Source organism: Eptatretus burgeri, chromosome 4, assembly GCF_056783735.1.
Source record: "Eptatretus burgeri isolate ZD-2024b chromosome 4, Ebu_testis_v1, whole genome shotgun sequence".
Lineage (NCBI taxonomy): Eukaryota > Metazoa > Chordata > Myxini > Myxiniformes > Myxinidae > Eptatretus > Eptatretus burgeri.
The window spans coordinates 19,279,479-19,296,985 of record NC_140964.1 but is presented as its reverse complement, the minus strand read 5'-3'; the positions used below and the strand labels follow the sequence as shown (position 1 = coordinate 19,296,985).

Sequence of the window (17,507 nt, the reverse complement as noted above, 5' to 3'; positions counted from 1 at the left end):
TCTAAAACATAGATTTTGACACCAATATCATCCTTTTGCTGAACTTAGAACAGGATTTACAACCTAATTTATATTTTGATTGTATTTGGTGGCCATCTTGGATTCTGCAAAAGCCAAGGCAGTGACAAATGGCCACTCACCCTAAAATTGATCTCGACACCAATATCTATCAAAATAAGCCAAAAAACGATTGTTACCAAACATTGCAAGGTTCACGAGAAATATGCTGCTCTGCCACCAGACTAAGATGGACTTGTATCCTTGAGATTGTCGATGCTTGGCTACAATCTTGTGTCTGACCACCTCAGGCAATTCTCTGGTTTTATTTCTTTTCTCCATGCTCATTGCGGTCCACACAGTGACACAAAACAGCAGAACGACTCATTTTCTCCATTCAAACTGGTTGAATGAGTCATTTTTTTTTATTGCAGGCACCTGCAACTCACCACAGGTAAGTTCAATGCCAAAGTGAAGGAGAATCACCTGCTTGAAATCTAATTATTTCAACCAACTTATAAAAGCTGGCAATAATATTGTTATGGATCTGGAAACCATTTGCATTCAACATACAGATGTCCCAAAAGTCAGTTATGTCATAAAGTATGTGTGTATTCAGATCCCCTTCCTATTGTCTCGTGGGAGAATCAAAGGCGTGCGTTGCGATTTCTTTTTGCAAGGTTATTACGTTGAACAACCATCCCATCCCCCGTCACGATCCACCGCCAACCGGCTGCCTTCTCGCACCCTGACGTGCCGAGGCGGGATCTTGCGGTTCCAGTTTATCGGCTTCCACAAACGTTCTATCTCTTTCACGACGACCTTTGCAACATTGAGACTGTTGCTCGACAAGTACGAACCCGCATGGAAGAGTGGGTGGGGTTTCTCGGCAGGGGAAGAAACCCCGCCCAGAAAGGGTGAACCCATAGAGGCCTGTCCAATCAGGATGAGCAGTAACATCTGTTCGAGCGAGCCCCGCCCCGTTGAGGGCGGTTCATAATTTCCCGAGCACTCTCTGAGGCAGGGGGTTGTTACGAAGGTTGTTCTGAGGTTTTTGACAGGGTTGTGGTGGTTGAGAGTCGAGTGAGGAAGAAGGGTCTTGGAGGAAGGTCTCCACTGGTTTCTGACAAGGTTTCGGAAAGGGTTCTGAGGGTTGTTGTTGAGCGTGCAGTTCTTTTGAAGTGGAGGGGTGAGCATAAGATCGTGAAGGCAGCGAATGTGTCCCTCCTGGCCCTCTACAAGGAAAGGAAAGAGCGACCCTGACACCTCTCCGTGGACCTCGCTATTCACCACCCGAGCTCCGCCACGAACCACGAGTCCCACACGTGCGACTGGGGACCAAAACAACGACAATTGCCAGGTTCCGCACCATGGAGCACCCCCTTCCTTCGACGGTCAGGTACCCAGCTGGACTCTGACCCCCAGCTCGTCTCTCTTCTCGGCTGCGAGGGTTCAATGAAGAACTCTGGGTTTATTTTCATTTGTGTGTGTGACTGCGTGTGGGCCCTTCTTATAAGTTGAAACTGTTTTAGTGTTTGTTTTTTATCATTGTAAATATTACTTGCATATCCATGTTAAGTCTTCCCTGTGTATTTTTATTGTAAATAAACAATTGTAGAAATGTCCCCAGTTCGTTTCCGTCCCTTCTTGCATTGGTCCAGCATGGTTCAGATCTGAGTTTAGGCGGAGTTTTATCCCCGGTAATCGGACAATTGTCGCGGGGACGTCCTGGGCAGGCCTGCTCGACTGCATCCGAACCGGAAAGGTGGGTGGCAGAGTGGTAGTCGGAAGGTGTAATTTTACCGTTGCCGGGAGAGTGAATCCGGTTCGGCCAGGCGTTCCGAGGGCGTCAATCCCTGGTAGCTGAGACCGCCTGGTTACTTCGGTACATTGGATCGAGACAAAATAACCCTACGCCACGCGGTCGAGATATTGGCGTTCCACGGTCGGTGCAACGACCCGCCGGCTCGCGAAGTTATCCGAGCGACGGCCTACAATTCTGGAGAGTCTGGTGGGGATCGACGTAACCTCCCCCACCTTGAGGTCGTTCTCGCCACCGGACCTCCGGCCCGCAACAACATTGTCCGGGCCATTTGAGGATTTCTGCGTGGAAAAAGCTAAGATTTCGTTTTTTCTTCAGCTTTTTTTGTTTTGTTCCACTGCAAATCAAACAAATACATTTGTGGACACCAAAAGATTTTTGTTAAAATTTCAACAATTTCCTGGAAGAAATGGTGCATTATTTGAAACGAGGACAAATGTGTCCAAGAGCCACGTCCCAAAGGCAATAACAACAACTTCCGATATTTCGTCACGTGCCTTGATGGAGCCAATAGCGAGACCCGTCATGGAGGCTCCTGTTCATGACGAGAAAATCGTGTATTTACGAAATTACAACACATTAAATGGAATAATCTTTAAATAGTAACGTGAACTTTTCGAAACTTTAAAGCAAATGTCCGAATATATTTAAAAGTTCATGATAGACGCTCTCAAAAGGCACCGTCAATGTGAGGATGTGTACAAGTGCTTAGTATTTAAGGAGATCCGGATCCTGTATATAAAAGAGCTGAGTCCTTCAGTTTTGTCTTCACCACAAGGAGAGGAAGAGGAAGAGGAAGAGGAAGAGGAAGAGGAAGAGGAAGAGGAAGAGGAAAAAGAAAAAGAAAAAGAAAAACAGCTTTGCTGTTTTTGCTGCGCGAGACGCGGCAAAAAAGTGCTGTTGGGGTGCCAACATGGACCCCCCACCACCTCCCTCCACGGAACAGTATTTATCTCAGAATTCGCGGACTGCACTGTGAGTTTGGAGGCATTCAAACGATGTGAGAAAGGCCATCTATTTATTATGTATGCACCGTGAGAGAGGTTCCACTGAGAGAATGAAAACGAAGGGAAGGAATAATTGAAGAGAGAAAGATGACGAGCTCAAGAAGGAATTTACAAGCTTAATACGAAGGTGGGAAAGGGGTCGGAAAATGAAAAATCCCGCCATGTTTGCGAACGCAATGAATCGATCTTTATGAAAAGCAACAAAAAATAAATAAATAAAAAACGGATTTTAATTCATTAAAGAGGAATAGTTCAAAGTCAAAATGTAAACGTTTTGTGTGAAGCGGGTGTTGGGTCGAGAAAAAAATTTTTTTTGCGTCCTCAAATTTTGCTGAAGAAGAAGAAGATGAGGAAGAAGAGGAAGAAGAAGAAGAAGAAGAAGAAGAATAACGACTGAAAGAAGAAGAAGAATAACGACTGAAAGAAGAAGAAGAAGAATAACGACTGAAAGAAGAAGAAGAATAACGACTGAAAGAAGAAGAAGAATAACGACTGAAAGAAGAAGAAGAAGAATAACGACTGAAAGAAGAAGAAGAAGAATAACGACTGAAAGAAGAAGAAGAAGAATAACAACTGAAAGAAGAAGAATAATAACGACGGAAAGAAGAAAAAGAATAATAACGACTGAAAGAAGAGAATAACGACTGAAAGAAGAAGAAAAACGACTGACAGAAGAGGAAGAAGAACAATGACGGAAAGAAGAAGAAGAAGAAGAATCATTCGTTCTAGGAGAAGTGACGCGCGTTTCCCGGATGTTCGGGCAATGGCTGCGGCCTTGTCCATCCTAACGGATGTAACGATATTCGGCTCGCCCGAACGTTCCTGGGATTTTTCCCTTCATTTTCCTCCGGCTGCCGTCGCTCTGAACTTTGCTCTTCCCAGAAATAGAGCCATAAAAGGTGAAGCTTGCGTTTTGAATCTGTGAGAACGGCTGTTGCAGGACTGCGAGCGGAGGCAGAAAAAGAAAGCGAGGAAAGCGAAAAGCGGTCCATGGATGGCGAGTGGAAGTGACGGGGACAGACGCATTTTCAGACGGACGAGGACGTTGAACGATCAGTGATGAAGGGACGTCGTTCTGAGCGAAAGTGGACCGTGGCCTCGGCCTACCGTTGGTTCGCCTCGTTGGACGCTGCGGCCAGGCTCGAGTTCGCCTGCGGCCTCCTGGCCCTGTGCCACCCCCTGGAAGTCCGATTCCTAGCCGCATGTCTCGAAGAGATGGCCAGGAGGGACGGCGTCGCACTCAGGAACGCCGAAGACCGTGCGAACAGCGCGAACAGGTGAGCAGGTGTCGTGGATCTGTTTACACAGGGTTACCCGTTCCATCGAAATGACATGTCGTCGATTGATGTGCCGTTTATTGACGCGCGAAAAGTAAACCCGCGAGTACCGGTGGACAATGTGATGACGCGGCAAGGTGTTGTGTTCTTGGCTCTTGTTTTATTGATATGATGTTTACATTTTCAGACTCAGGTTGTTTCCACCTGGGAGTCCGAGCGACGCGTCAGCACGCGGCCGCTTGCTCGTGTCTCTGGCCCTTCTTCGCTCGGACAACCGGGAGGCGGCGGCTCTGCTGTGCCGAGCTCTGCAAGGAAACGGACCCCAGCGGGATGGCGAAGAAACGGTCCAAGACAAAGAAGGAGAATGCCAGTGGGTCGACGCGTCCGGAGAGACGCGTGCGTTGAATCGTGTGCTTCCCCAGCATCCCGCGACTTCCCAGTCGCAGGGGAACACCTGTCACAATGCTGCCTTTGTGTCCGGTCACCCTTTGCCTTGCGCGCCGAACCGGCGGTGTTCACCGACCGGTGTGTCGTGCGGCAAGGTTGGAGCAGGACCTTCGACGTGCGAAGCGGTGGAGGGCTGTGCTCAACCTTGTGAGCCTGGGAGACGGTCGTCGGACCAGAGACAAAGCTGCACCAATGTCCATCGACTGTACGAGCCCAGCGAGGACCGCACTTGTGGTCAAAATGGCACTGATGCTTGTAGACCCTCGATGCCGGCGAACGACCAGACCCAAGATCGGATTATTTTGAAAGCTGTTGGGGATAATGAGAACTTGCGAGACGGCTGCGGACCGACGCACACTCAGAGTTGCGATCCGCAGGGACCGTGTGCTGAAAATTCGTCCGGTTGTCAGTGTACGGATCGGACCCGATGGCCGGACCAAAGCTGTCAGACTGAAGCGTGCGAAGGAGAGAATCCAAATCACGACTGTTCCACCATTCTCATCAGTTGTTGCCGCCTTCTGGGTGCCTCGCCGAGCACGTGCGCGGCCAAGAGCTGCAAGCGCGGATGTTTGCAGGCATACCAAGAGCTCCTGCTACTGTACACGATGGCGTCCAACCACCCTGCCATCGCTTTCCAGCACAAGCAGACTTTCCGCCAGGTGTTGCACGGACTGCGTAAGAGTTTGCGTATTGCCCGGAGAGCTCACACAGAGGTGCGTGTTCGACGGCCTGATCTTTAAATGGGATGGCTTCGTCGGTTAATTTCACTAACATCCTGGAGAGTGTTCATATTTTATTTTGTTGTCGTTCTCAAGAATGCACGTTGGTCATGAAATGAGATTTGGCAATTGGTTTACTTTGTCTCTCTTGTCAGTTTACGATCGAAGAATTATTTCATTTCAATTGAATGTTGAAGTTTGAAATACATTCAGGACATGAATCGGAAACAGAAGCTGCAGTTTTGCACCACTTTGGTTCTGAATTTGTCCCGGCAGCGCGTGCGCGGAGAGGAGTGAGAAGTGGGAAACTTGCTGTTTTTAAGGACGTCATGAAGGACACCAATGGGCATGAAGAACGAATGTAACATAAATAAGGTGGTGGAAAACTTCTGAAAATAAGTGTTTTTTATTTATTTAATTTTTTTAATTTATTATTATTATTATTATTATTATTATTATTATTATTATTATTACGAGTGCATGCCCGTAGGCGCAAACAAAACAAAAAAAACTTTCAAACCGCATGCCAGAAACAACGACACAGGCCATTCCTTCGCTCTCCCTGCCCGTACGTGCGTGGCCGTACATGCAAAAAAAAACAACTTTCAAACCGCGTGCCAGAAACAACAACCACACAGGCCGTTCCTTCGCTCTCGTAAACGACGACTGGATTGGGGCATTGTGTTTAAGAAAGTACAGAAATCGAGAAAGAAAGAATACAGTAAGTCGATAAATCAAGAAAAAAATCGAGAAAGAATACAGTAATCGTCACTGACTGGATTGGGGTATTGGGTTTAAGAGATTCGAGAAAGTGCAGAAATCGAGAAAGAATACAGTAATCGTCACTATCCGGAAGTGAAGTCCTCACTGTCCGGAAGTTCACGTATGGCAGTTACGATTATTTGCAATTTAGTTTTAATGGCCAATTATTAAATTAGCGCCAACGTGTATTTTGCCTTTTATCACAAGGAAAAACAGAGAAGAGGAAAGAGGAGAAAAAAAAACGTGCAAAAAATAATTTACTTCCTGCTTCGGAGCATACCAGCACTCTGATGTTACCCAAGTGTATGCACCGTCTAATATGAAAACGATCATAACTTGGGGCATTGTGTTTATCTATAAATGCGCATAAAGCGAGAAATTATTAGAATACACGAAGTCATCATTATCCGGAAGCCCGTACGTTGTAACCCGTAATGGGGAATGCGGCAGCACCTAAAAAATAAATAAATAAATAAATATTCAATCCGCGAGCAACAAACAACAACCACACAGGCCGTTTCTTCGCTCTCGCGTGCCCGTACGTGGGTGGCGCGGAAGTTCGCATATCACAGTTACGATTACTCGCAATTTAGGTTTTAATGGCCAATTATTCAATTTGCGCCAACGTATTTTGCCTTTTCGCAATGTCCTCGCAAGGAAAAACAAAAAGAGAAGAGAAGAGAAAAAAAAATTACTTCCTGGTTCGGAGCATACCAGCACTCTGATGTTACCGAAATTTATGCACCGTCTCATATGAAAACGATCATAACTTGGGGCATTGTGTTTATCTATAAATGCGCATAAGAAATTGAGAAATTATTAGAATACACGGTCATCGCTCTCCGGAAGTCCGTACGTTGTAACCCGTAATGGGGAACAGGCTGAGCTTCCCTTCCCCATCGGCCACGCCCACGCAACAACGTGTATTGTCATTGGTTTGGTAAATAAATGGCCATAACTTGGGAAGCACTTGTCCGATTTAATTTCAAACCTTGAAAAGGCACATCCTCAGGTCCCCAGCAATATATCTGGCAAGTTTCAATTAGATCGGACCAGCGGTTGTCGAGAAACAGCGCTCTCTCTCTCTCTCTCTCTCTCTCTCTCTCTCTCTCTCTCTCTCTCTCTCTCTCTCTCTCTCTCTCTCTCTCTCTCTCTCTGCATCTCTCTCTCTCACTCACTCACTCACTCACTCACTCACTCACTCACTCACTCACTCACTCACTCACTCACTCACTCACTCACTCACTCACTCACTCTCTCACACACTCACTCTCTCACACACTCACTCTCTCACACACTCACTCTCTCACACACTCACACACTCACACACTGCTGGAAATATAGATAGATTAGTTTGTTTTTATTTTACAACCTTTCAATTTTTATTACAGCGCGGCGACATCGCGCTGTTGTATAACTGGCTATTCTGTCCTGTCTTATGTCACACTTATGGCCGCGTACGTCCCTTTGATCTGAGGGCGACAAATAGAAATTTGTCCGTCACAACTCTTCCCATCATGCATGCTAATTGGTTCACGAGTCAGTAAGTGACCACTATATTCGTTATGGGTGTTTGTTTGGTAGTCGATCTCGTCTACCCTTATTAACAGTATTTCCGTCGATATGTTTGTCTGTCTGTCTGTATGTATGTCTGTTCGGTCCATTGCTCCGTTAATGCAATGGCTATTTCGATGAAACTTGGTTGGTAGGTTCATACCATGACCGAGTTGTGTGCAAATGAGAACCGTTGCTATGGACCTATCCGTTGCCTAGCAACGGACCTTTGAAATTTTCAAAAAAAATCTCAAATTTTTTTTCCCACGAAAATCAAAAATCGGGCCACGAGCAACTGTGGGCAATACATTCAGCCATATTGTCCAAAATTTCCAGCGGGATCCTATGAAAACTGTCGGAGAAGATAGACTTTGAATGAACCCTGGTTGAAAACAATAAAAAACTAAGTTCGTTATATCTCAGAGACTATGAGTCGGATATACATGAAACTTGTATGGTAGGTTCATGGTATGTCCTAGTTATGTGTGAGAAAGAACCGTTGCTATGGGCACTTTTGTTGGCTCGTAACAGCTGAAAAACGACTAAATTCGACTTTATCGACGACCCATGTCCACCTACCAGCTTGTCTGTCTGTCTGTCTGGCCTGAGCATAGCTCCGTGGGTTTTGATCCGATCCTGATAAAATTTGGGTGGGAGGTTTATATCATGATCGAGTTGTGTTTTTCTGAGAATGGGCATGCTGCGCCCATTATGGGCGGAGCCACGCCCAAAAAACGTGTTTTGGGGGTAGCCGATTTCAAGTTACATCTCCTCTGGTGTTTGTCGAATCTGGCAGGGGTTTCGGTGTTTGGTTAGCCCAATGGCACCTGCATAGCCCCACGGACCTCGATTTTTCATTTTCGTCACAAGGTAACAAACTTAGAAAATGTCAAAAAATCAATAAATTGGACATTGAGCTCCTAGGTTTTTCAACTGTTTAGAATGAAAGTTGGTATGCAAGTAGTGCTCTTCGAGTACTCCAACTTTCATTGTTTACGTTTTTCCCGATTCCCGCCAGTTTGCCCGTGGCGTCCCCTCAAAGGTCAAAAAATAAAAAAAGGCGAACAGTGTGCATTGCTCGTGAACCATCGCTGTCTCCAGACTTGTTTTTATTTTTATTTTTAATTTTTTTTTAGCACTTTCAAAAACCTGTTCAGCAGTACTCGGACAAAATATTACATACTTTTACAACGTCACGACCAATCAAATTTTCCGCTTGCAGGCCCCGCCCATGTCCGTGTTTCTCAAGACTGCATAGGGTTAAAGGTGTTGTATGAACTCTCGAGTTACCCTGCATCACCTAAGGTGGATGGAGGTCATATTTTCACCCCTGCCTGACTGTCTGCGAACAGGATATATCTCGAAAAGTTGTTTATGGATTCGGACAAAATTTGGCAGAGAGGTTGGATGTGTGACGAGGACGAAATTGTTCGATTTCGGTGAAGATCCGTATCCGAGAATTTATTTAGTGACGGGGCTAAAAATGAGAAACGGCATGATGTCTCGAACAATTATGGTCGGGTTGAAATGAAACTTGGCGGACAGGTTGGATGTCTGCCAAGGATGAGTCGATTCAATTTCTGTGATGATCCGGAGAGGAGAATTTAAATTTTTTGAAAGTTAATCTTCACTATTGTGAGGAGGAGGACAAAAATGAAACGCAGCATGACATTTCAAAAGGTTGTGGACGAGTTGTGACAAAACTTGGTGTGCGAGTTGGTTCGGTGATGAGAACAAGCCGATTCAATTTTGGTTCAGGTCCGGATCCAGGTCCGGCCTATCAGTGGGATACAAAACGTAAACCGTTCAGCCTGGTGGAGGTTTGCACTCCACTGAGTGCTGTTATTGTTTCTAATGTCATAGTTTGCTGTGAATTTGTTTTCGGTGATTAACTTCCTTGATGAGTGTAACCTCTCTTATTGTTGTTTGTGTTTTTTTTTCTTTTCTTTTTGTCTTGATGTCCATCACCTCCCTCCTTTCTCAAGCCTCGTGTTTGTTTAGTGGTTAGGGTGGCTGGCTTGGGATCTTTGGATCCTGAGTTCGAGCCCCGTTTACCGGTGACTCAACACCAGGTGGGGTTGACTCAGCCTGTCATCCTTTCAAGGTCGGCGAAATGAGTATCAGTATACTGGTATAGGGGCACAGCATCAGCGGCATAGTCGCACCCCAACAATGATGGCTACCCAGCAGCCACGCTGCCGTACGCAAGAAGAAGACCTCCCTCTCGGTTTTCCTTAGTCCGGTATTTATTATTGACTCGTCTTCATGAATTTTATTTTAATTTTATTTACTTTTCGGGCTCGGTGTCAGGCATTGTGATGTGAAGGTTGTGAGAGTTTGAGGAAATGAATGTCAGTGGCTGCTTATGTTTTTATTATTTTTATTTTTATTTTTATTTTTGTTGATCAACATGTCATCTTGTTTTTTATTATTATTATTTTTTAAAATTCTGTTAACGATTAAAGAAGAAAATGAAAATGCATTGGTTTAATTGGTCAACAGATACAAGTTCATTCAGTGTACTGATCGTTAAAATTTTATCCCGAGATTACCCTCAGTTTTAGGGTTTCCGCTGTCATTCAACACGTGCAGGTATGACATACATCCCACCGTGGTGTCGTGCAACAAAGGAAAAAAATTTTTTAAATTGAAATTATACATTTCTCCTTTTATGCTTTCACTTCCATTTCCATCTATCTCTGGCCACTGCATAGAGCATCGCTTTATATCTCTGTAATGGCTCAATTCATTTGATTAATTAAAGCAAGTATAACCGCATTATAATTAAAACGAGGAAAAAAAAGACATAAAATGTTATAGCCCCCGTTGTTTTATTAATTTTGGTGTCTGGAGTTTAACGGGTGAGCTCATGTTTATGTTCAACTAAAATGGCCGCCAGTCTACCAGTCAGCCATCTTTAATCAGATGGCAAAATAAAGTGAGGGGCACGTGTATGCCATCATGTGTTGAGCTTCTTATATGCCAAGTTCGAACAAAATCGGACCATGCATGTCGGAGAAATGGTTGGGGACGCGTTTAAGTCACAAAATGGCCACCAGTCGGCCATCTTTGAGCTGATCTCAAACGAAAATGACATGCATATGTGAACCATCATTCATCTTCTTGCGTATGGCAGCTTAGCTGCCGGGGTAGCTATCATTTCTTGGAAGCGCGACTGTGTCGCTGATGCAGTGCCCCTCTACCAGAACACACTGGTACTCATTTCGCCGACCTCGAAAGGATGACAGGCTGAGTCAACCCCCTGGTGTATTAATTCAGCGGCCAACATTGCTTGAACTCAGAACCCTAGGATTCCAAGCCAACACCAGGCTAAGCCATCATTTACAAGGAATTCAGGCACAGGAGGAGGCCATTCAGCCCCATCATGCCTGCTGCACCACACCAATACCAGATTTAATCAATCCGTTGATACCCCTCCCCTTCGTGTGCAGCCTTTTGGCTGCTACACTGGTACTCGTTTCGCCGACCTCAGAAGGATGACTGGCTGAGTCAACCCCCTGGTGTTAATTCAGCAGCCAACAGTGCTTGAACTCAGGACTCGAGGATCCCAAGCCACCACCCTCACCACGAAGCCAACACCAGCTTTTTAATAATGTCTTGTCTTTGTGCCAAGTACGAATACAATCGGTCCTTACATGTCCGAGATGTGGTTGCGCACGCACGCATGGACACGAAAATCGAGACCAAATCCATAAGCCCCCGTTTCGGACCAAGTCCAACGGGGGCTAAAAATGTAGTGGAAATACCCCTGGGCGCTCACCTCTAGCGGTTGGATAAGATAACCAGAGAACCACTGGAAGGCATGGATGACGAACAAAATATGGAACACAGAAAAAAGTAAATACCTTTGGATTCTTTTTTAAAATTTTATTAATGCCGTGAATTTACTTTGGTACATCATGGGTGATCAAGGTTGTGTTCAAGTTTCATAATGGGAATACATATTTTGGGGACAACCCCCCCCCCCCAGAACCTCTTGGACCCCAATTTTTTAATGTCATGAACAACCTTTAGTAAATCATAGGTGATTCAGGTTGTGGTCAAGTTTCATCAAAATTGTGTATGTCGTTTCAGATAAGAAAGCAATTGCATATTTTGGGGGACAATCCTCCTTGCACCATCTTCGACCCTGATTTTTCTAATCTCATGAATAAACATTGGTACATCATGGGTGACGAAGGTTGTGCTCAAGTTTCATCGAAATTGTGTGTGTGGTTTCAGAGAAGAATACAAATACCTATTTTGGGGGTGAACCTCCACGTAGAATCTTTGAGACCCCAATTTTTTTATGTCATGCAAAACCGTCAGTAAATCACGGGTGATGAAGGCGGTGGTCAACTTTCATCCGAATTGTGTGTGTAGTTTCTGAGAAGAAAGCAAATGTGTGTGTACCTATTTTGGGGGCAACCCCTTGGAGACTCCCATAGACTTGGAATTTTTTCATGGCATGAACAATCCTTGGTTTATCAAGGGTGATAAAGGTTGTGGTGGAGTTTCATTGTCATTGTGTGTCGTTTGAGGAAAAAAAAAAATGAAGCAAATATCTCTTTGGGAGGGAACCCTCCTCCCCCTCCCCCATCGCCTCTCTGCCCCCCCCATCGCCTCCCTCCCCCTCAGACTGTGATTTTTTTTTTTGTGTCATTGTGTGTCGTTTGAGGAAAAAAAAATCACGCAAATATTTCTTTGGGAGGGAACCCTCCCCCCCTCCCATCGCCTCCCTCCCCCTCAGACTGATTTTTTTTTAATGTCGTGAACAAACTTTGATACGGCATCAGTGATGAATGTTGTGGTCAAGTTTCATCAGAATGGCGTGTGCAGTTTCTGAGAAGAAAGCAAATACCTCTGTTTGGGGGCAACCCCCATTGATCCCCTTGGGGCCCGATATACAGGGTGAGTCCGAATTGGCACCCGATTTCTGTCAGTTGATTGTTTGTTTGCCATTTGTATTACAGTGTACAAGAAGGTAGAAATAAATGAATGACATGTTTATCTAACCATTTATTCAAGAAAATTATTACGGAACTGCACCAAGCTGTTTTACTTGCAATTTTTAAAGTGCCCTCCCTCGTGATCGATGCACAATTGTAGCCGAGCAGGCACAGAGCGGCACACACATCTGCATAGTTCGATATCAATTTCCTCAAACTTTTCAGTGATTTGAGCCTTCAATTCCTGAATGGTACGAGGCTTTTCACGATAAACAAGGTCCTTCATGAGCCCCCAAAGAAAGAAATCTGGAGGTGTAAGGTCTGGGGAGCGTGCCGGCCACTCGATCGGACCGCGGCGGCCGATCCACTTTCTGGGAAAGTTTTCATCAAGCCACTGACGAACAAAACGTCCATAATGAGGTGGAGCTCCATCATGCTGGAAATAACAGTCCTGATCTTGTACCCTGGGCCAAAATAAGGTTTGCAGCATATCCAGTTAAATTTCTGCAGTGACAGATCCCTCAAAGAAAAAGCGTCCAATTATCCCCAATGGAGATATGGCTGCCCAAACAGTCACTCCAGGTAAATTTACCTCCTTCTCAACTGTCACTCTTGGGCTATTCGCAGCCCAGCAGACACAATTGTGTCTGTTAATTGTGCCATTAAGCTTAAAACATGCCTCATCTGACCACCAGATGTTGCCTTGCATTGTGTCCTCTTCGTGAAGTTTAGCTAAGAACTTTTTGCAAAATTGAAGATGGCAGTCGTCATCTCCATCATGAAGAGCACGCAGTAAGCGTGGAATGTAAGGTTTCCATTTTTTCTGGTGAAGGATACGGATAACACTTGATTGGCTCACTTCCAACTCTGCAGATAAACGGCGAGCTGGCTTTTGTGGACTTTGTTCCAGTCTTCTGATGGCTTCTTCAGCCTTAGCTACATTCGTTGCCGTTTTCGGACGACCGGACTTCTTTGCAGTGGCTACCGACCCTGTTGCTTCAAATTTCTCGACAATCAATCGTATGTTTTTTTCCCTGAGGTGGGTCATTCCATGTCAAATCATCAAAGAATCTGCCGTCATCTCTCAGATTTTTGTAAAACTTTGGGAACCAATTGGGACCCATGAAAAACGGCAAGAACTCAAATATTTTTGCTAACAGCCTCTTAATTAGTGAGATACAGACTAACGAACTTTGGACTAATTAGCACGACGTCGCGAATTCAAATGGCCATATCTCTAAAAGTATAACACCCAGAGAGCTGGTTTTGGTGTCATTTTAAAGGTATTTTCATGCCCTATGAATTTGTCTGGGCAACAATTTCCTACCTCCAACCACAAAAAAGTTATCACAAAATATAAACTTCAATCGTGAATCTCCAAAAAATGTATCCTTCAAATTTCCTCAAATGCATCCCAGAGGTACCTTATGATGTCAAGAAGCTTCCACATAAATTTTGTGTTGGGCACTCCAATAGTTTCTGAGATATGAGCAATAATGTACATGTACGTATGGCATATAGGTTCGAAAATCAGCATTTGTAATGTATTATACAATCATTCTAACCTAGCCATGACAGGGAACACAGGGAACGACCATCAATTGCTTTGAAGTATCATTTTCTTTCATTTTCAACTGGGCCTGAGGGGAAGAAACAAGTGCTGTTGCTGCATTGAAGAGGAAATTTAAAGACTAAGTCAGGTTCGTGAACACTGTGTACTTGAACTCACTTATTGATTGTTGCCCAGACAAATTCATAGGGCATGAAAATACCTTTAAAATGACACCAAAACCAGCTCTCTAGGTGTTATACTTTTAGACATATGGCCATTTGAATTCGCGACGTCGTGCTAATTAGTCCAAAGTTCGTTAGTCTGTATCTCACTAATTAAGAGGTTGTTAGCAAAAATATTTGAGTTCTTTCCGTTTTTCATGTGTCCCAATTGGTTCCCAAAGTTTTACAAAAATCTGAGAGATGATGGCAGATTCTTTGATTTGACATGGAATGACCCAGGTGGGTGAATATCGAATTCCTGTGCCAAACTGCGTGCCGCCATCGTTGGTTGTTCATTACATTTGTAGTAATGTTTTATGGCCGCAATGTGTTGATTCATTTAAAGGTAATTCATGGTTCAATTTGGTGCAAATTCAGTAACTTTCAAACTCGCAGCAATAACCTGCAAAACAAAATAAAAAAAATAAAAAAATAAATTATTAATCTGCAAGACTTATTCACAACATGACTTCCCATAAATAATGTGACAGCCGAAAAAACAGAAATCGGGCGCTACTTTTGACTCTCCCTATGTATGTATGTATGTATGTATATGTATATATATATATATATATATATATATATATATATATATGTATATATATATATATATATATATATATATATATATATATATATATATATATATATATATATATATATATATATATATATATATATATAGTCATGCGCCGCTTAACGACGTTCCGGGCAACGACGGATCGCATACACGACGGATCTGCCAGCTCTGAAGAAAAAAAAAATGTAGCTGAAAAATTCCTATCGCTGAGTGATGTTGCCGACGTAGCGCTGCCAGTCGTATAAAAATAGCACGTACAATTATGTACGCTGTACAGTACATATTCCTTCATAATGATAATAAACGACAGTGTGGCCCTGTTATAATGCGATCGTTGAGGTCCAGCAAATGTCATCGCGTAAAAAGCAGGGTCGTGCTAAATCGGGATTCAAGGAAATCGGCTTTCAAACTGAACCAATGTTTTCACGTTTAGCTTCCAGCAAGTAAATTACCTTTGAATTGAAGAATTCCGCGAATAAATCGTTGCAGTCGAAATTAAAACACAAATTTCTTTTTGGTGAAGCTTTTCATGTTCTTAAAACAATCGCACTGTTCCGAATAATATATATCACAATTGACAAGAGCTCGTTTCTTCATTTATAAATTATAACATCGATGCAATGATTACGTATTTATAAAATCAAAACGCTATTTTTTTCATCTTTCTATAATCGATGCGAGAGGACATTGTAAGCTGCTGCTAACAACACCGATGGCCTGTCATGAACAGGACAAAGGTAAAACTAACGTGTCTTCCGTCTCTCTTGGATGTGTGTTGCAATTGCCGACAGTATTCAGTACAGTTACATGCTGGACAGGTTTGTATCCGAGGAGCAATAGGCTATATACCATATAGCCGAGGTGTGTAGTTTTGTGTAAGTACGATGTTCGAAAACGAAAAAAAAATGATGTTCGCACAACGACGACGTCGCTTAACGACGCGTTTCTCAGAACGTAACCCCGTCGTTAAGTGGCGCATGACTGTATATATATATATATGTGTATATATATATATATATATATATATATATATATATATATATATATATATATATTTATTGTTGCGTTTGAGTGGGGGTATGCATTCAAAGGGTAATTAGGATGTTTAATTAGGTATGCCATGCTGTTCGAGTGTACCAGGATCTCGATGTAATAAGTAGCAATTCAGTGGTGATAAGTTGTCTAGTAAATGTCCATTTCTTCAAGGGGGAAATGATAATTGTCACGTAATTAGATAGGGATACGGGATAGGGTAAGTGTGTCTGCGTAAACCCCTTTTAGTATTCTCTGGAGGCTTGCCGTGACGTCACAGGACAGTGCTGCGGATGGCTCCGCCCCGTGATCATGATTGGCGGAAGGCAACGGCGCAGGGCCAATAAAACGGCTCGATTGGAAGTGACGAGGACGGGAGGATAAAAAGGCTCTGTTCGGGGAAAGGGTAGAGAGGAAGAAGATCGGGACAGAAAAAACTGTTCTGTTGGAGGCTGTTGTGCTGGGAGCGTGCGGTGTTGTTGCGCTGATTCGATCCTGTTTTTCATCGTGTCTCGAGGCCTTCCTGTGCCTCGTGCCTCACCTTGGTTGGCTCTGGGGTTCTGCTGGCTCGGAGTACGGGGTCGAACGGTGGGCGGACCTGCCTCCCTCTCCTGCTCGCAACTTGGCGCCAGAACTGGTTCCCTGGCGGCTGTGAGCGGACTTGGGCCAGGACCAGGAGGTCGACACCACCACGGTGTCTCCTGCCCCTGACGAGCGCAACGCCAGCTCGTCCGACGCCAATCCAGGGACTGTTGCGTCCGCACCACGGGCCAGCCTGACCACCAGAACCAGCTACGTTGTGTGTGTGTGTGTGTGTGTGTGTGTGTGTGTGTGTGTGTGTGTGTGTGTGTGTGTGTGTGTGTGTGTGTGTGTGTGTGTGTGTGTGTGTGTGTGTGTGTGTGTGTGTGTACCTGGCGCCTTCGAGCGTTTGAGATTTGAATATTCATTGGAATTGTCTGTGTTTTCCCCACGCCCGAACCAACACCACCATCCCGTCGAATCGCCCCGGATCCCTCTTCTTGCCGAGTCTTGTTATTTCTGGTTAGAGAAATAAACGTTATCAACTCAGTGAAAAGCGACTCGTGCCACCTTCCTCGTCCCGTTTGCGGTAGAGCGATTAGAACCGCCATCTTTGGGTTATAAATAAATAAACTGCCTTCATCGTTTCGGCTCGTTCTACGTTGGCGGGACTGTTCAAGTCCCGTGAACGTCACATTGGTGTCAGGGTGTTGGATGTTCGAACCCCTCTAAATTATATTTGGTATCGGGAGAATATACCAAGATTAAAATCTCGCCACAAATTGGAATATAAAATTACTACAGAAAAGCGCGCGAGCGCGGGAAAATTTTGGCGGGATTTTTCAAATTAAAATTAATTGGCGGCAAACGGGACTTCTGCACCATGGCGGATGTGCAGATGTTTGAGGAGGAAGGCCAAGTGTCTGGCAGCGTGTCGGGGGAAGAAGGGAGAGACGGGGGTAGGGTTGGAACCTCCCCCATTCCGAGCGTGGACCGTGCTTCATCTCCCATAACGGAGCCGGCAGCGCCGGAAACCGACACGATGACGATCTGCACAATGTTGGAACGT

The 17,507-nt window shown here is 44.5% G+C and overlaps 1 protein-coding gene across 3 annotated transcripts in view; it reads left to right on the top strand.

The window, feature by feature from the left end:
- Positions 1-3,402: 3,402 nt before the first annotated feature.
- Positions 3,403-17,507, top strand: part of LOC147027586 (uncharacterized) — a 128,396-nt gene continuing 114,291 nt past the window's right edge. For 2 of the 3 annotated variants that reach the window (XR_015057121.1, XM_085877100.1), the window contains exons 1-2: positions 3,403-4,103; positions 4,291-5,263. Coding sequence is in view for 2 of the 3 variants with exons in the window: in XM_085877100.1 (XP_085733226.1) it covers positions 3,886-4,103; positions 4,291-5,263 (1,191 nt within the window). In the remaining variant the exon portion in view is untranslated. The remainder of the gene's footprint in view (positions 4,104-4,290; positions 5,264-17,507) is intronic. The other variant, XM_085877101.1, reaches the window with a different exon arrangement.